Source organism: Diceros bicornis, chromosome 4 (assembly GCF_020826845.1).
Source record: "Diceros bicornis minor isolate mBicDic1 chromosome 4, mDicBic1.mat.cur, whole genome shotgun sequence".
Lineage (NCBI taxonomy): Eukaryota > Metazoa > Chordata > Mammalia > Perissodactyla > Rhinocerotidae > Diceros > Diceros bicornis.
The window spans coordinates 87,413,603-87,434,639 of NC_080743.1; the positions used below are offsets into that span (position 1 = coordinate 87,413,603).

Sequence of the window (21,037 nt, forward strand, 5' to 3'; positions counted from 1 at the left end):
AATATATTATTTTCCTTTAGGTTGTCCTCGAGAAAGTACAGCAGGCTCTCCAAACAAAATGTTTTTTGGTATAGAGCGTAGAAGGGAAGAAGAGTAAGCAATTAATTCCTTAATAACAACAAAATAATAGGAGATGAGGACACAAAAAGGGAGAATTGTGTGTAGAGATGTAATGAAGGAGAAAAAAATGAAAACACCCTATAATTGAGGTTAGGGCAATCTGTAGCAGTGGTTGAGTCATACAGCTGAAACAAAGCTTCTCTGTTCTTCCCTCTAAAGCCCTCGAGGGTTTTCAAGACTACATTTTGAAAAACACAGACAGAGAATCAGCAATGTCATCTTGAGAGAACTGTCAAATCTTCAAAGCCATCTGAAAACTTTAAAATGAGACTAGAGGGAAACTAGTTACATAAAAGATTGAAAACCAGAATAAATGCTGCATAACGTGACTTCCAAGAAATCATATATCTAGAAATAAGACTTTTCTAACACAGAATTTTGGTTTAAAGAAACATGCATTCAGTTACTTTCCATAATGCTGAATTTCCAATGCACAAAGTCTTTAAACCTTACTCACCAGCTGTAAAGGCTTCACTACCAAATTAGGCTTCTTGCAAATCTTCTGTTTTGGCTCTTTAAGGTTTTTTGAAGGGCAATCCCATGTAGTCTCCCTGACAGCAGCAGTAGACAGTGAATTTCTAAGGGGACTGGAGACACAAGTTTTGGCTTCTATTTTCTTATCTGATTGAATTAAACATGAACTTCTGACTGATGAAACAGCCCCATCTGAAATGACCAAGAGGGTATCCTATGTACACATATTACAATAACTTGTATAACTGTTACCAAGCACATTCTATGTGCCAGGCACTGGGCTGATAATGATAAATGAGAGATATGAGCCTGTCTTTGCAGACCTTTCAGAACGAAGAGATATAAAGGAGGTTCTAGATAGGAACAAATCAAATTATTTATGTTGTGGGGGGAGAAGGTAAGTCTGGTAAAGTTTCTTAAACTTTGATGAAAGGTTTTATTTTTCAACATCCTGATTTCAATTCATTTCTTGCTCAACTTTAGCAGTGAACATTCATCATTGCTTAATGTATGTGCCTACTTAATATTCCATAACACATGCCTTAATTTTTAGGGAATTCCCAAATCGATCACATATTTTGTTCAAATTTACATGTGTATGATGATTATAAGAGGTTGACACTTTAAAACAGACCCCAGGATAGACCTAAAACCATAGTGGCTCCTAAAGAACAACTAATAAGTGCAAAAAGATATAGGTAACAGGAATATTTATCACTGTATTTATACACTCTACATGTCCATCAATAGGAGACTGGTTAAATGAATTATAATATAGTCACATAAAAGAAGTGTATGTAGTTAAAAAGGACGAAATAAACTTGTACATGCTGATATGGAAAAACATCCATAATATACAAAGTGTAAAAAGGAAGGACTTATACAATATTCATATAATACTGTTTTGTGTAAGAAAAATCATACATATGATAAATAACTATATTATATACAAGAGGTCCACTAAAACTATGACCCCTAGTTACCACCTCTGCATTGTTAGAATTGTTTAAACAAGCGAATATTGTTTTCGTAATTTTTTAAAAATCTAGCTATGCTTACATATACATTTAAAAATGTCTAGAAGGCTATATAAAAATTCTAACAGCATTTTTAGGGGAAATAAAATTATGGGAAATGTTCTCTTTCAACTTTATACTCATCTGTGCTGTTTGAATTTTTTAGAATGAACATGAGTTATTTTAATAATCAGAAAAATCAACAAAGATACACTTACATTTTGGAAAAAATAGCTGTCCATCATAACCACTTGTAGAAGCTTATAAAAATACAAGTCCCAAATGGCACTATAGTTTGGCAAGATGTGACCACTGAGTGAACTGAGAAGAGAGTACATGGGATCGCTCTCTATTAATAACTGCATGTGAATCTACAATAACCTCAATGCAAATTTCAAAAGAAAAAAAAAACTAAGCCAAAACAAACAAACAAAAATCAAGTGCCCTAAATGCAACATGGTATCCTGGAGTGAATCCACAACAGAAAAAAGAACAATGGTGGGAAAACTGGTAAAATTGGAATGAAATCTGGAATTTAGAATTCAGTTAATAGTAATGTATCAATGTTGATTTCTCAGTTTTGACAAATGGTAATGGTAATGTTAATATTAGGGGAAACTGGAGGAAAGGCATATGGGAAAGGCATCCAGGAAAGGCATACTCTGTACTACCTTTGAAACTTTTCTATAAATCTAAAATTATCCCCAAATAAGTTTATTTAAAACAAAATACAGGGGCCAGCCCGGTGGCACAAGCGGTTAAGTGTGCGCGCTCCACTTCGGCGGCCTGGGGTTTGCAGGTTCGGATCCCGGGTGCAGACCTACGCACCGCTTGTCAAGCCATGCTGTGGTGGCGTCCCATATAAAGTAGAGGAAGATGGGCACAGATGTTAGCTCAGGGCCAATCTTCCTCAAGAAAAAAAAGGGGAGGACTGGCACTGGATGTTAGCTCAGGGCTAGTCCTCCTCACAAAAAAATAAATAAATAAATAAAAATAAAACAAAATACAAGTGCAGGGTCTCAATGCACACCCATTTATTCTGAATCTCCACGTATTTCTAAAAAGCTTTTGATTCACAGTCAGAGTTAAGAACCACTGAACTATCTAGTGCTTCCCCAACAGATCACCATTTCAGAAAAGTGATTTCTTCAGAATTATCCAAAAATCTGGACGATGAAGAAAGTAAATTTTATAAATTCAGATAGTCTTTATTAATAATATAAGTTAGCCTTATTACAACAAATATCACCAGAAAGAAGGTCATTATATACAAAACATTTTCAAGGCTAATGTGTGATCTGTTTGGCTGATGTGGTTACAATAAGGAATATTACATAATCAATGGTTTCTTTTTCTTTGTCTTTAAAGGGACAATTAAAAATCAGGTTTGCATCATATTGTAATTCAACTCACCAGGTGGAAGAGGCTTCATATCAGCATCAAATATCAGTAAACCTTGTTCTCCTTCCCTGAACTCAACACGGAGAATGTCACTTAGAGCTCCAACAAGTTCTGTCACATTTAAGAATCCTAATTTTTTTGGTGAAAGTTGCTCTTTAAAAATTACCTGTCACAAAAAAACATAAACAACATGAAACAACGATGTCAGATAACATGAATATAACATATACAGGTGCCCTTGGACGATGCTTTAATCCAGACTTAGCCAAACTAAATTTGTAAGGGTCAGTGAACCCGGGCCGCCAGTAGCAGAGTGCGTGCACTTAACCGCTAAGCCACGGGGCTGGCCCATAAAATGTCCAAATTCTTAAACTTTTGTCTCCCTAACCAAGGTAAAGCAGTTGAGCTAATCATAATTCTTGCTCTCTTCCTCTGACTAGGTGTTAGTAGGAAATAAATCCTTGCCCTGACTTAATCCCCTTGGGGAAGATGGACGGATACACAGAAGGCAAACACTCTAAAAGGACTGACCCTGATGGATGGTAGGGCTGCTCAGGGCATACCTTCTTGTTCATGTGATGCTCTGAGACCCAACATAACTCTTCATGACTTCTCCCAGGACGCTTGTAAAAATGGGGGCCCAAAGGCTCAAGTAAATAAAATTAGAAATGAAAGAGGAGAAATTACAACGGATACCATGGAAATACAGAGGATTATAAGAGAATACTATGAGAAATTATATGCCAACAAATCGGACAATCTAGAAGAAATGGATAAATTCTTGGACTTATACAACCTCCCAAAATTGAACCAAGAAGAAGTGGAGAATCTGAATAGACCAATCACAAGTAAAGAGATTGAAATAGTAATCAAAAACCTCCCAAAAAATAAAAGTCCAGGACCAGATGGCTTCTCCAGTGAATTTTACCAAACATTCAAAGAAGATTTAATACCCATCCTCCTCAAACTATTCCAAAAAATAGAGGAAGATGGAACACTTCCTGAATCATTCTACGAGGCCAACATCACCCTGATACCGAAACCAGACAAAGACAATACAAAGAAAGAAAATTACAGGCCAATATCGCTGATGAACATTGATGCAAAAATCCTCAACAAAATATTGGCAAACCGAATACAACAATATATTAAAAAGATCATACACCATGATCAAGTGGGATTTATACCAGAGACGCAGGGATGGTTCAACATCCGCAAATCAATCAACGTGATACATCACATCAACAAAACAAAGAATAAAAACCACATGATCATCTCAATAGACGCAGAGAAGGCATTTGACAAGATACAACATCCATTTATGATAAAAACTCTCAATAAATTGGGAATAGAAGGAAAGTACCTCAACATAATAAAGGCCATATATGACAAACCCACAGCTAACATCATACTCAACGGGGAAAGACTGAAAGCCATTCCTCTGAGAACAGGAACGAGGCAGGGCTGCCCACTCTCACCACTCCTGTTCAACATAGTACTGGAGGTTTTGGCCAGAGCAATTAGGCAAGAAAAAGGAATAAAAGGAATCCAAATAGGTAACGAAGAAGTGAAACTCTCACTATTTGCAGATGACATGATTGTATATATAGAAAACCCTAAAGAATCTGTTGGAAAACTGTTAGAAACAATCAACAACTACAGCAAAGTTGCAGGGTACAAAATCAATCTACAAAAATCAGTTGCGGGGGCCGGCCCGGTGGCGCAAGCGGTTAAGTGCGCGCGCTCCGCTGCGGCGGCCCGGGGTTCGCTGGTTCGGATCCCGGGCGCGCACCGACGCACTGCTTGGTAAGCCATGCTGTGGCGGCGTCCCATATAAAGTGGAGGAAGATAGGCACCGACGTTAGCCCAGGGCCGTCTTCCTCAGCGAAAAAAAAAAGAGGAGGATTGGCGGATGTTAGCTCAGGGCTGATCTCCTCACAAAAAAAAAAAAAAAAAAAAAAAAAAAATCAGTTGCATTTCTATATGCTAATAATGAACTAACAGAAAGAGAGCTCAAAAAGATAATACCATTTACAATTGCATCAAAAAGAATAAAATACCTAGGAATAAATCTTACCAAGGAGGTGAAGGACCTATACAATGAGAACTACAAGACATTATTGAGGGAAATCAACGATGACATAAAGAAATGGAAAGATATCCCATGCACGTGGATTGGAAGAATAAACATAGTTAAAATGTCTATATTACCTAAAGCAATCTACAGATTCAATGCAATCCCAATCAGAATCCCAATGACATTCTTCACAGAAATAGAAAAAAGAATACTAAAATTTATATGGGGCAACAAAAGACCCCGAATAGCTAAAGAAATCCTAAAGAAAAAGAACAAAGCAGGAGGCATCACAATTCCTGACTTCAAAACATACTACAAAGCAATAGTAATCAAAACAGCATGGTACTGGTACAAAAACAGACACACAGATCAATGGAACAGAATTGAAAGCCCAGAAATAAAACCACACATATACGGACAGCTAATTTTCGACAAAGGTGCTAAGGACATGCAATGGAGAAAGGAAAGTCCCTTCAATAAATGGTGTTGGGAAAACTGGACATCCACATGCAAAAGAATGAAAGTGGACCATGTGCTATCGCCATACACAAAAATTAACTCAAAATGGATCAAAGACCTGAAGGTGAGACCTGAAACTATAAAACTCATAGAAGAAAATATAGGCAACACACTATTTGACATTGGGTTTAAAGGAATCTTTTCGGATGACATGCCTACCCAGACTAGGGAAACTAAAGAAAAAATAAACAAGTGGGACTTTATCAGACTAAAGAGCTTTTATAAGACAAATGAAATCAGAATCAAGATGAACAAACAACCAACCAGCTGGGAGAGAATATTTGCAAAACATACATCTGACAAGGGGTTGATCTCCATAATATATAAAGAACTCACACAATTGAACAACAAAAAAACAAACAACCCGATCAAAAAATGGGCAGAGGAAATGAACAGACACTTCTCCAAGGAAGATATACAGATGGCCAATAGGCACATGAAAAGATGCTCAACATCACTAATCATCAGGGAAATGCAAATCAAAACAACACTAAGATACCACCTCACGCCCGTTAGAATGGCTATAATCACCAAGACAAAAAACAACAAATGTTGGAGAGGATGTGGAGAAACAGGAACCCTCATACACAGCTGGTGGGAATGCAAATTGGTGCAGCCTCTATGGAAAACGGTATGGAGATTCCTCAAAGAATTAAAAATAGAGATGCCCTATGATCCAGCCATCCCACTACTGGGAATCTATCCAACGCACCTGAAATCAACAATCCAAAGAGGCTTATGCACCCCTATGTTCATTGCAGCATTATTCACCATAGCCAAGAAGTGGAAGCAACCTAAGTGTCCCTCGACTGACGATTGGATTAAGAAAATGTGGTATATATATACAATGGAATACTACTCAGCCATAAAAAAAGACAAAATCGTCCCATTTGCAACAACATGGATGGGCCTGGAGCGTATTATGTTAAGTGAAATAAGCCAGAAAGAGAAAGACAAACACTGTATGATCTCACTCATATGTGGAATATAAACAAACACATGGACAGAGAAAACTGGACTGTGGTTACCCGGGAAGTGGGGGTGGGGGGTGGGGGGTGGGCACAAGGGGTGAAGGGAGTCATATATGGGGTGAAGGACAAACAAAAATGTACAACCCAAAATCTCACAATGTTAGAAACCATTAAAATATCAATAAAAATGTAAAAAAAAAAAAAAAAAAAAAAAAAAAAAAAATGGGGGCCCAGCATCAGTCAAGTCATGGTTTAAAAGGGCCCTTAATATCACATCTATAGCCAATCATGAATATCCCAAGAGAGAAAGAATTGTTACAGGACAAGGAAAGGGTGGTGCTGAATCAGACTTGGCATCTCTACTTATTTCTTTGTACATTTATTATGGCTTCTTTACCTTTTATGTTCATTAGTCTCTTTAATGGTTTTTTACCTTCTCTGTAAGAGCCTAGTACTATGAATACACAATTCAATTGAACACAAGACTAGTTTGGGAAGGATTTTTTAAAAATGTAAGTTATTAATTTTTTGAATAAGTGATATTCAGAAGTTTCAAAAGGGTATACAGCAAAAACTAAGTCTCCAGCCCACTCTCATCCCTCAGTCAGGCAGGAGATTCTCTCCCTAGAGGTAACCATTATTATCAGTTTCTTGCACAAGCCATCGTCACTAGTTTCTTGTGCAACTTTCCAGAAATTGTCAAAACTTGAACATGCATCAAGCTTCAACATAATAGATTATACACATTGTACACACTTCCTTAAAGCAATGTGAATTTAAGTATCCTCCGTCATTATATGAGAGATGATGTGTATCTTTCCTATCTAAGTTTTCTTCTACTATGAGTTAACATTTCTTGAACAATTACTATATGGCAGGCACTGCTCTAAGCACTTTATTTTTAAATCATTTAAACTTCACAAAACTCTATAAAGTAGGTAATATTATCTTGACTTTACACATCATCTATAAAATAGCACATAGAGGTGAGTGATGTATCTTAACCATTATGCTATAGTATCTCACAATATCCATATTAATATCTGCAAAAATATGATAGTTTTCATGGCATAGTAGTTACGAGTTAGGATTCTGAAGCCAGGTTGCCCAGGGTTCAAATCCTGGCTCCAACCATTACTGGCTATCTGCCCGTTAGGCAAGTTACTTATCTGTGCCTCCCTTTGTGATGAAAATCAAATGAATTACCATATGCAAGGCATTCAGAATAAAGCCTGGCACACAGCTACCATATGTATAGGTCTTACCATTTTAAAAAATCGGATATGTGGCAGTTATCTGAATTATCATTCTGCAACTTGATTTTTTTCACTAAACATTATGGGCCCAAAAATGATCATGTTACAGAGTAGATCTAGTTCATTTATTTTATCTACTACATATTACTCCATTGTATAAACGTCAATCTCAATTTATTTATCCATTCTCCTATTGACGGCTATTTAATGTGTTGCCAGTTTTTTGTTTTTTGTTTTTTTTTTTTTGAGGCAGATCAGCCCTGAGCTAACACCCATGCTAATCCTCCTCTTTTTGCTGAGGAAGACCAGCTCTGAGCTAACATCCATTGCCAATCCTCCTCCTTTTTTTCCTGCAAAGCCCCAGTAGATAGTTGTATGTTATAGTTGCACATCCTTCTAGTTGCTGTATGTGGGACGTGGCCTCAGCATGGCCGGAGAAGCAGTGGGTTGGTGCGCGCCCGGGATCTGAACCCGGGCCGCCAGTAGCTGAGCGTGTGCACTTACCCACTAAGCCACGGGGCTGGCCCTGTTTCCAGTTTTTTATTATGCTGCAATGTACACACCTTGTGTACGTCTTCACGCACACATGTGTAAGAGTTTCTCTAAAGTGCATATGTAGAAGTGGAACTGCTGCATCACTGGGGACACATATCTTCAACTTTACTCCTACTGCCAAAATGCTCTCCAAAGGGGTTCTGTCCCACAAGCAGTATATGAGGTATTCTGTTTCTCCACATTCCCACTGACACTTCATATTATTAGACATTAAATAAATTAACTTTTATCTAATAATAGCAATTAGTTGTTAAAAAAGAATCCTTCCTATGCATAATCAAATATTTATTAAGGGCCATATTCTTGTCTTTTAGTAAAGAAAAGGACACGAAAATGCAAAACAAGATGTTTCAGTTCTAGAGCAGAGACTTGGAGGATCCAAGGAGTAGCAACCAAATTCCTATCACAAGAAACATAAAACATATAAAACCACAGTTAGTGAAAAAGAAAACACTCACCTCAAACTCTCCAAGCAGTTTAGAAATAAGCAAACCTTCTGGAAACTTGGATACAACCTAATAAATAGAAAATAAAATGTACTATAAACAGACACCATTGGAATGAGGGGTGATAAAATATCAAAATAAGACAGTATAAACTTAAATTGCAACAAAGGCAAAAAATAACATTATTATTGAGTGAATGACTTAAAGTCACAATATGTTTTTTAAAAGTCAGTTTCTACAGTAACCAAAAACCTCCCAAAAAATAAAAGCCCAGGACCAGACGGCTTACCTGGTGAATTCTACCAAACATTCAAAGAAGACTTAATACCTATCCTTCCCAAACTCTTCCAAAAAACTGAAGAGGAGGGGAATCTTCCTAATTCATTCTACAAAGCCAATATTACCCTGATGCCAAAACCAGACAAGGACGACACAAAAAAAGAAAATTACAGGCCAATATCACCGATGAACATTGATGCAAAAATCCTCAACAAAATACTAGCAAATCACATACAACAATACATTAAAAAGATCATACACCATGATCAGGTGGGATTTATTCCAGGGATGCAGGGATGGTGCAAGATCCGCAAATCAATCAATGTGATACACCACATTAATAAAATGAAGAATAAAAGTCACATGTCATCTCAATAGATGCAGAGAAAGCATTTGACAGGATACAGCATCCATTTATGGTAAAATCTCTGAATAAAATGCGTATAGAAGGAAAGTACCTCAACATAATAAAGGCCATATATGACAAACCCACAGCTAATATCATCTGCAATAGTGAAAAATTGAAAGCTATCCCTCAAAGAACAGGAACCAGACAAGGATGCCAACTTTCATCATTCCTATTTAACACAGTATTAGAAGTCCTAACCAGAGCAATCAGGCAAGAAAAAGAAATAAAAGGAATCCAAATTGGAAAGGAAGAAGTGAAACTGTCACTATTTGCAGATGACATGATTTTATACATAGAAAACCCTAGAGAATCCACAAAAAACCTTTTAGAAATTATAAATGAATACGGTAAAGTTACAGGATACAAAATCAACATACAAAAATCAGTTGCGTATCTATACATTAACAGTGATGCAGCAGAAAGAGAAATTAAGAATACAATCCCATTTACAATTGCAACAAAAAAGAATAAAGTACCGAGGAATAAACTTAACCAAAGAGGTGAAAGACCTGTACACTGAAAACTATAAAACATTGCTGAAAGAAACTGAAGACGACACAAAGAAATGGAAAGATATTCCGCGCTCTTGGACTGGAAGAATTAACATAGTGAAGATGTCCATACTTCCTAAAGCAATCCATAGATTGGATACAATCCCTATCAAAGTTCCCAGCAATATTTTTCACAGAAATACAACAAAGAATCCTAAAATTTATACGGAACAACAAAAGACCCCGAATAGCCAAAGAAATCCTGAGAAAAAAGAACGAACCTGGAGGTATCACACTCCCTGATTTCAAAATATACTACAAAGCTATAGTAACCAAAACAGCATAGCACTGGCACAAAAACAGACATGCACATTAATGGAATAGAATCAAGAGCCCAGAAATAAACCCACACATCTATGGACAGCTAATCTTCGACAAAGGAGCCAAGAACATACAATGGAGAAAAGAAAGTCTCTTCAACAAATGGTGTTGGGGAAACCGGACAGCCCCATGCAAAAAAAATGAAAATAGACCATTATCTTACACCATACACAAAAATTAACTCAAAATGGATGAAAGACTTGAATGTAAGATGTGAAACCATGAAAATTCTAGAAGAAAACATAGGAAGTATGCTCTTCGACATCAGTCTTAGCAACATATTTTCAAGTACCATGTCTGACTGGGCAAGAGAAACAATAGAAAAAATAAACAAATGGGACTACATCAAACTAAAAAGCTTCTGCACAGCAAAGGAAACCATCAACAAAACAAAAAGACAACCTAACAATTGGGAAAAGATACTTGCAAACTATATATCTGATAAGGGGTTAAACTCCAAAATATATAAAGAACTCATACATCTCAACAACAAAAAAATTAACAACCCAATTAAAAAATGGGCAAAAGACCTGAACAGACATTTCTCCAAAGAAGATATACAGATGGTCAACAGGCACATGAAAAGATGTTCAACATCATCAGCTATCAGGGAAATGCAAATCAAAACTACAATGAGATATCACCTCACACCTGTCAGAATGGCTACAATTACCAACACAGGAAACAGCAAGTGTTGGAGAGGATATGGAGAAAAGGGAACTCTCATACCCTGTTGGTGGGAGTGTAAATTGGTGTAGCCACTATGGAAAACAGTATGGAGATTCCCCAAAAAATTAAAGATAGAACTACCATATGATCCAGCTATTCCACTGCTGGGTATTTATCCAAAGAACATGAAAACACCAATGCATAAAGATACATGCAACCCTGTGTTCATTGTAGCGTTATTCACAATAGCCAAGACTTGGAAGCAACCTAGGTGCCCATCAAGGGACAAATGGATAAAGAAGATGTGGTATATATACACAATGGAATACTACTCGGCCATAAGAAATGATGAAATCCAGCCATTTGTGACAATGCGGATGGACATTGAGGGTATTATGCTAAGCGAAATAAGTCAGAGGGAGAAGGTCAAATGCTGTATGATCTCACTCATAAGTAGTAGATAAAAACAACAACAAACAAACACACAGAGACAGAGATTAGATTACTGGTTACCAGAGGGGAAGGAGGGAGGGAGGAGGTGATTAGGCACATGTGTGTGGTGATAGATTGTAATTAGTATTTGGGTGGTGAACATGAGCACATGATGTAATCTATGCAGAAATAGAAGTATAAAGATGTACACCTGAAATTTATACAATGTTATAAACCAATGTGACAACAAAAAAAAATTTTTCAAAATTAAAAAAAAAAATAAACGTCAGTTTCTAATTTTAAAAAAGGTTATAACAACTAACAACCGAAAAAGGCAGTGACTTCCAACATTTCCAGAGTGGAGAAATCATTCTTACACAATACTGCAATGCCACAACTCGCTAGAAATTCCTATACTTCTTTAGCTCAGCTAACATATTTAGCTTTAGCTCACATAAAATAACTATACAACACAATTTCAAGCATTTTAAATGACAGAAAAGAACTACAATGGACTCTATAGAAAACTTTGGAAAATACAGTTAAGCAAAGAGAAAATATCCATAGATAATAGCCATTGTTGTCCATATGCACACAAAAATATCTATAATTAACATAAAAATAAGGTCATTACTTCTATAACCAGTTTTTTAATATCATACCATAGACATCTTTCCATGTCAGTAAAGATGGATCAACATGTTCAATGGCTACAGAGTTTTCAAAATATTCAATACACTTATTTACTTGATCCTCTATTTATGGCTATTTCCTATTTTTCATCATCCCAAATACTGAAAGGATTATCCTCATTCTTGCATCTTGCACACTTGTCCAATTATTTTTTAGGATAAATTCCTAGAAGTAGACTTCCTCCATTCCTATAAAGTATAAAAAGCTTTGTGTTTTCCTAGATTTTTCCAGATATATTTTATAAAAAATTTTAATTCAAGGCTTCAGAAAAATATAAAGTAAAAATTACTCTAAAATCCTGTGACGCAGACAATCATTGCTGCATTTCAGAAATCATCCTTTCAGAAACCTCTTTACATACGCACAAATATTCACATTATTCATGATTTTATATGAAAGGACAATATTAAACATGCTACTCTATACAATCTGTTTTTAAAGTCCAACAATATACTAAGGAGATACTTCCATGTAAATAACAGTGACATACATAAACTTTCTTACGAGCTGCATGATATTCCCTAGTTTGAGTGGATAATTTAACCAACCCTTTATGAAAGGATTCTTAATTTTTCTCTAATTTTTGGTTACCATAAAAAAGTCATATTGAACATCCTTCAATAAATAATTGTTGGACACTTGCTCAAACGCCCAAACAAAAAAACAGGGTCTGAACGCACCAAGCTTTTTGCATTTCTCCCAGTAAAATCATGACAGCTAAAAAGGAATAATAAAAGGCAGTAAGAGTCGTAATGGCACTCTGATTATTCAAATCAGAATTAATAGTTCCCACTAAAATTTTAAGTGTACATACCCTTTAGCCCAATATATAATAGCTAAGGGACTTTTACTAATAAGGCAAAACAACAAACTAGGCCAAGGACATGAACAGGCAATTCACATAAGAAATATAAATGGCTACTAAGCATATGAAAAGATACTTAATGTAAAAACCAAGAGGTATAAATTAAAACAACATGATTGGATACTAACATTTCAATGTAAGGAAGAGTGCAGATTCGTTCAAACCTTTTAGAGGGCAATTTGGTAATATTTAACATCAAAATTGAAAATATTCAATATCTTTGGCAATTCCTCTTCTAGATAAATGTTTAAGGACATTAAATACAGCATTTTTTAATAGCCAAGGCTAGAAATAACCCAAATGTTAATCAGTCATGGATCTCATACATCAACACAATGGGATATCATGCACTGTTTAGAATATTTGACACACATGTATATAAAATTGGTTGGAAGGATCTTGAACTGTGTGTTAATGAAGATTTATTGGGGTGAGGGGAAGAAAAAAGGGAAGAGAGAGAATTTATGGAGGAACTTACATTTTCTAAATAATTTTGAAAACATTAAAAATTTTCAGGAGTGTGTAATTTATTTATTGGGTTTTTTCTTCATCTTGAAAAGATCAGGTATAAATATAAAACTAATAAATAGTTGTAGGCAAATTAAACTTAACTACAAACAATATCTAAATGTATAATTAATTATTCTTATCCATTTCCCAGAAACAGAAAATACTTACAAATTTTATCTTATGTTTTAGTTCTGGACTGATAGTCCCTCCAGGTCCAATTTGGGCAATAACTGATTTGAATGTGTTCTCCAGCTGTGAAAAAAGAAAGAAAAAGTTCAAGTTACAGTAAAAAAAAAATGTCAAAAATAAATCTAAACTGTATGTAAAGGAAACATCTATCATAGGAAATGTATTTCAATCAAATGGATAAAATACCTCAACAGGCACTGTAGCATTTCAGGCCATATAAAATACATTTAGAGTAGATGGAATCTTTATAAAACTAAACTCTGGAATTTTCCAGGATAATTAACATTCTCTATAAATTAGATTCCAGTCTTCAATTACTCAATCCCATACTCTAACCCAGAAAGGATTTTTGTTACTCATTTTCTTCTGTTTATAAAAGTATTTGATGTTTATTAAATACATATTTAGTGAATGCCTAACGCAGGGAAGAGATGGGATGGTGCAAGGTCCCTGGGAGGTAGAAATGTGTGTGAGCCAGGGCACTGAGTGAATGACTGGCCCTAAAGTGAGCACTAGAAGGAAAAGCTCTTCTGTTGCAATAGAAAAGAGGGAAAGGACCAGGAGGGGTAGGGAAAAGGCTCTATGAATGTGGGTCAGAGGGTGGACAGAGTTACTATGGGATGGCTTCAGCATTTTCTCTGTGACTTCAGAAGCGGGCCCACTCCTAAGAGGGGACAGAAAGCGGAGGGAGCTCAGGCAGTTGAGAAAGCAGAAAAAGTGGAAAAATGAAGTTGAGGAAATAATGGATGATAATCTAAACTCAACAGGTAGGAGTAAAGACAGGAGGGGGCTGAGTTAAGATAGCAGCGGATTTGAGGATTTTAGTAGAGAGAAGCCAACGGCATAGAGAGGCCCCAATAAGCTAAAAAGATAACACACGGGAATAATTGAAAAAATCAGCTGGAAGCACAGGAGATTATGATCAGAGAGCAGCATGGAGCCTATCCAGATAGCCAAATCCAGTGAAAAGTCACGGCAGTGGAAATCTAAAGTGGAGTGCAAGATCATGGAATTATGTTTAAAGATAATAAGTAAATGAAAAAAACATATTAGAAAAGACACAAAAGTATAATGAAAAACACAAATTACCTAAAATCCTGTCACATAGACACAATCACTTAATATTTTTTCCTTCTAAATTTTTTATTTTTCAATCTTTCATCTTGGCCTGTCATTACTTACAAACTATGTGACATTTTAGGTCTGTTTCTTCATCTGAAAAATGAAGGTAATCTCAGTATCTCATAAGGTTAATGGGAAAATGGGATCTGGGAAGGGAAGGATTATATTCCTATGATTTTATCAGTAGCTTTCACAAAAAAGGCCTCAGACCTTGGTCTTATGTTCTCTGTATTTCTTCTCTATCTGCCATGAGATAATTCCCTAAAGCCCTCCCAGTGAACAATAAGAGAATCTAAGGATAACTGATTTTTCACATCCCAATATGCTCCTACCATGTGAAGATTCAATACAATAATTCATTAAATTATCACTGTACTAGGTGTTTCAGGGGACAATAAAAGGTCATCTTTGACAGCATCATTCCTCTCAAGCCACTTATACAATTAAGTAGGGAAACGAGATCAATGTATCAACAGCTCTAACCTAAGGCTGACTCTAAGTGCCATTAAAGAAGTACAAAGTGCAGAAGGATATTCATCACAGTAAGTTATAAATATATGGAAGGCTTCCTTTTAGAAGGGCCTTGAAGGATGGGGGAGAATATTGCAGAGAGAGGTGGTAGAGAGGGCAATGAAGGTAGAAGGAACTTCATGAACAAAGGAGAAAGAATAAAACAGTTTCCCTCAAGGCATTAAGGTAGTAGTGAAAGTGAAAACTGAGAAAGGTAGACTGAAGTCGTATTACAGATACCTTAAATACCAAACTAAGGAGCTTTTCTTGGTTATGTAGACAAAAACTGACACTAGAAATTTTTAGCAAGGGAGAGACAGAACTTTAATCTGGAAGCAGAAAATTAGACTGGAGGGTGGACAACCAGTTAGGAGACCCCTCAAACTCTCTGGGCCAGAGTTTTAACAAGAGTGCTAAGAGAATAAGAATAGAAAGAAGGGATTATTACAAAGCTGGAATCCACAGAAATTAGGAAAGAAGACAACAGACAACAGACAGGAAGGAACTGCTAATTCTACAAGGATGAATAATAAGAGACCAGGGAAACAGCGTCAAGGACCTCAAGTTTTATGCAGGAAACTAAAGGACCTTGGAACACAGAGGTAGGTTTTACCGGTTTTTAATCAATTCCAAGAGTTTGGAAATTGAGAGGTAAATGGCAGGACGGTAATTAAAAATCTGATTTGTTTCTCTAGAGCATGGCTTGTGACAGGTCAGCAAACTATGGCCCTCAGGCCAAATCTGGCCTGACATCCTCTTTTATGTGCAGCCCATGAGCTAAGAATGGTGTTGACAGTTTTAAACAGTTGGCAGAAAAAAATCAAAAAAAGAATAATATTTTTTGACACATGAAAATCATATGAAATTCAAATTTCAGTATCCATAGAAAAGTTTTATTGGAACATGGCCACACTCATTCATTTCCATATTGTCCATGGTTGCTTTCGCACTACAAGGGCAGAGAAGGGTAGGTACAACAGAGACCATTTGGCCCTCAAAGCCTCAAATATTTACTATGTGGCCTTGAGAGAAGATATTTGCCACGCCTGGGCTTAAGATGTCAAAATGATGGGCTCTTAGCCCGGAACAGAATGCTTCTCAAAAAGGTAAGGAAAAAAATGTTTTTTGCCTCAAGTTAGATGACTAAATTAAGCTGACTTTAAACGGAATGTGGTGGGAGAGATTTTTTATGTCTTTTAATTTTCAAGTCCAGGTAAACTTGGGGAAAAGTATAATTAGAGAATAGAAGTTATAATGTGGGGGAAAAAAGTAAGAGTGGGAGGTAATCAGTGGTTGACATAAGCAGAGTAATCAAGAGGGGACCCTGATTTCAACAATACATTAGTCTCAGATGCCTATATACCAAAACACCAGGAATGGGCAATAAATCAAGTGAACAAAAGATTATAATCCAGGGGCATAAATAAAGATGGAAAGTGACCCCCCAAAAATGCCATATTCAGATAGGAGCCTCTAGGACCAGAGAAGAGGCAGAGAAGAGCTTTGAATCAAAAAGACATACTCCTCAGAAAAATGGACAAAGACATGAATAGGCAATTCATAAAAATTAACACTAAATAGACAATAAAAGCATAAAGCTCAACCTCTAATAAAGAGACATTAACAGTCAGATATAGTTATTTTCATATCAAATTGGAAAATTATTTTTACTATAATGTCCCTCTATTCACTCAACAGATACGTATTGAACGCATCCTATGTGAGTCACAAGTGCTGGATACACAGGGGTAAGTAAATTAGACGTGGTCACTGCCCTCGTGGAACCTGCAGTCTAGTATGGGGAGACAGACAGGAAACATCATACAAAAAATATATAATTACAATTACGATAAATATTATGAAAAAACCCACAGAGTGTCATGAAAGGATAATATGCCCAAAGGTGTTGGGAAAGCAATGAGAGACCTAACCTAGACTGGGGTTGGTGAGGAGGGAGAGAGGTAGGGAAGGTTTTCTGAAGAAGTGTCCCTTTATTCTCAGTATTAGCAAAGGTACAAGGAAAGAAGCACATTCACACACATCTTATGTGAGTGTTCACTGAAACAACTTTTATGGAGGACAACCTAACTACATATATGATAAACCTTAAAAGTACACATTCCTGCACCAGGCTGGTAGCATAGCAGTTAAGTGCATGCGCTCTGCTGCGGCGGCCCAGGGTTTGCAGGTTTGGATCCCAGGCGCACACTGACGCACCACTTGTCAAGCCATGCTGTGGTAGTGTCCCATAGAAAGTAGAGGAAGATGGGCACAGATGTTAGCCCAGGGCCAATCTTCCTCAGCAAAAAAAAAAAAAAGAAAGAAAGAAAGAAAGAAAAAAGTACACATTCCTTTTGATGCAGTGACTGCTCCTCTAGAAACTTACCCTGCAGAGTAATGCAGATATGTGCAAATCTGAGCAAGATTTTCGTCATAAAGTTATTTTTAATAGCAAAAACTAGAAACAGCCTAAATGCCCAACCTAGGTTATAGGTTAAATTATGGCACATCCATACTGCCATTAAAAATTATGTTCCATTACAATATTTAACAATGTGGGATGTTCACGACATGTAATTATGACTAAAAAAAAAAGCAGGTCACAAACCTGGACCAAAATGATTCTAATTTTATTTATTTTTAAAAAACTTTTCCAGGTGATAAAAGTATAGGTGACTTTTTATTTTCTTCTGTGCTTTTTTTTTATTTCAAATTTTCTGCAATCAATCTGTATTACTTTCATAATAAGAAAAAGCTTTAAACAGACACCTAGACACCTGGGTGATATTCAGAAACATGTAGGTAGAAGCATTTTGAAAGGAAGATGCATGAGGCTAAAAGCAGAAAGGAACAGAAGTTACATCTTAGAGGAATATACCACAGGTATATTTGGCCATATGGTAAAACATCACTACATTTCTGATAATGATCACAAAAATGGCACATTCACACACGCAGAAGAGATGCTTTCAATTGCTTAAATACTTGCTAGGTATCTCATTTGACTAAAAGCTAGGCAGTATGGAATTTGACTTGCCATTCTAAAAATTTCATCCGAATTCATGGGAAAAAAGCTACTCTAAGTTGGCCAGAGAATGCAACTTCCAGAGAATTACATTAATTAACCCAATGAATGGCTCCTTTTGACAGTAATTGATAACATATCCAGTTGCTTGTCCAGGATACTCTTATTTTTTTTGGAAAAGGTTTTTTATTTATTTATTTTGTGTGTGTGTGTGTGAGGAAGATCAGCCCTGTGCTAACATCTGCCAATCCTCCTCTTTTTTTTCCTGAGGAAGACTGGCCCTGGGCTAACATCCGTGCCCATCTTCCTCCACTTTATATGGGTCGTCACCACAGCATGGCTTGCCAAGCGGTGCATTAGTGCGCGCCTGGGATCCGAACCTGCAAACCCCAGGCCGTCGCAGCGGAGCGCGTGCACTTAACTGCTTGCGCCACCGGGCCAGCCCCAGGATACTCTTAAATGACAGTTGAGCCAGGTCATCAAGTGAAATAAAAAAGCTTCTTTTCTTATATGCAATAGCAAGTACATCTAATTCATGTAAAAACTATCAATTGTTTAGGTGCAAATTAAAAATTAGGTGCAAACTAAGACCCCAGCCCTGATTTTTAATTTATTTAAGATGAGGAAATCTTCTTTTATAATTCCAGGTTTACCTACTTTAAATCTCATGCTGAATGTTACAATAAAGTTTGCTAATGTGTAAGACAGGGAGTAGGGTAGGATGGGGTATTCTTAGATGGTGTTAAATCTAGAGAACTCAGAAATGCCAGATCCCTGGTTCCTTGACCACTCTTACAGGCAACGACCTATTAGTGGGAAAGAAAGTAACACCAGTGTTAGCTGTGGTCTAGGACTGTACACCAATGCTGAGAATTCTAATGAGCTGGGCTGGACAGAGCATCTGAGGCTTCATTCACTAGAAAATATAGCTAATCCATACTTGCCCACTCACGTTTTCATTCCTCATCTCAACTTCCTCTCAAGAGGTCAAAACAAAGGAAACTGAATGGAGGGTAAAAAGATTATTCATGTCTTACAAAACCTGCTTTAAACTGTTCTACCTATGTGCTTTGTGAAACAAGCCACGGTAATGGGCAAGAACTGGATGCTAATGACCAAGCCTGCCTGTTCCTCCTCAGGTGAAAAATGAAGAAATACTAATTTTCACTTTACAAAGCAGAAACGAATTTTTTTCTTCTTAGTAACACGTTTTTCTTATAACAAAATAATGTATGTTCACTGTGGAAAAATATAAAATACAGATGAGCAAAAGAAAATAGAAGTCTGTAAATTTATAAATTTAATATTATATATATTTTTTATGCATATAAAGCAGCACATACATTTGTACAATTTTGAGGGAATACCTAGCAAAGAGACAGGTCTATAATTTTAAAGAAATGGAAAGTTGTACCGTTTACAAATAGGATTACATAGGATCTGATAATTATGCAGAGTCTATTCTGCTAGGAAATTAAATATATAGTTTAGGATTAGAGCCCACTCCTTAGAACAAGATTTAAATAGTTCTGATAGCAAAAACTTCAACTGGAAGTGAAATGTGCTTATTAGGTTACATCTATGAGGAATTCTTGGAGCTGCAAAACATAGGATGAAACGCAAGGGAAATTAATATAGAAAAAGTGTATCTGGATTCTCTCTCATTCCACTCCTTGGAGCCATGCCAGAAGCAAAGGTCCTAAACTTTGCATTTGTTACTGTCTGGCTCTGACAGTTAAAGACAGTCTTCCCACTCAAGTCCATAGAGTTTAAAGTCTCGGGGAAAAAAAATATGCACTATCATTCTTTAACATTTCTTCTGGAATTCTTAGTACAATAAATTTAGAAAATGGAAATAAGAACTTGAAACATTGGAAAAAACAAACTTATTATTCATAAACATTATTGTGATCTATTTGGAAAACCTGTGAGAAAGCTACTTAAAACAAACAAGCTCAGGATGATGTCAGCATCATGGCAGAGTGAGTTATTCCCTGTCTCTCCCCTCTAAGCTACAACCAATGGGACATCCATTGACCAACAAAGGACTCCTTATACAACACAACAGGAGGCCTAAGAGACCCATGCATCTATACATCTGAAGGTAGGTAGACTGGACCTCCGGGAGGCAATGGAAGTGGGGGAGTAGCCCCCATCCCCTCCCCCAGCAACAGCAATCCAAGGCGTGAATCCTCACACCAGCACCTGCGCCTGTGAACAGAGGCTGCAGGGGTAGACGTGGCACTCCCAGCTTAGCCCCTCCCCTCCCCACAGCCGTTCTGGGGTGCCGCACCTGGGAACAGAAGCTGCAAGGGCAGACAGCACCTGCGGTGTAGCCCCTGAAAATAAAAGGGATCCATATTGGAAAGGAAGAAGCAAAACTGTCACTACTTGCAGATGACCTGATTCTATATGCAGAAAACCCGAAAGAATCCACCAAAAAACTATTAAAAATAATCAACGAATACAGCAAAGTTGCAGGGTACAAAATGAACATACAAAAATCAGTTACATTTCTTTGTTTTTTTTGTGAGGAAGATCAGCCCTGAGCTAACATCCATGCCAATCCTCCTCTCTTTGCTGAGGAAGACTGGCTCTGAGCTAACAGCTATTGCCAGTCCTCCTCC

The 21,037-nt window shown here is 36.8% G+C and overlaps 1 protein-coding gene across 6 annotated transcripts in view; it reads right to left on the minus strand.

Annotated features, from left to right (window-relative positions):
- Positions 1–21,037, minus strand: part of TDRD5 (tudor domain containing 5) — a 102,977-nt gene that overhangs the window by 50,250 nt on the left and 31,690 nt on the right. For all 6 annotated transcript variants that reach the window (XM_058539949.1, XM_058539947.1, XM_058539946.1 and 3 more), the window contains exons 5-8: positions 13,733–13,816; positions 8,848–8,904; positions 3,024–3,177; positions 578–786 (exon numbers count right to left, since the gene is read on the minus strand). In XM_058539949.1, coding sequence (XP_058395932.1) covers positions 578–786; positions 3,024–3,177; positions 8,848–8,904; positions 13,733–13,816 — 504 coding nt within the window. The remainder of the gene's footprint in view (positions 1–577; positions 787–3,023; positions 3,178–8,847; positions 8,905–13,732; positions 13,817–21,037) is intronic.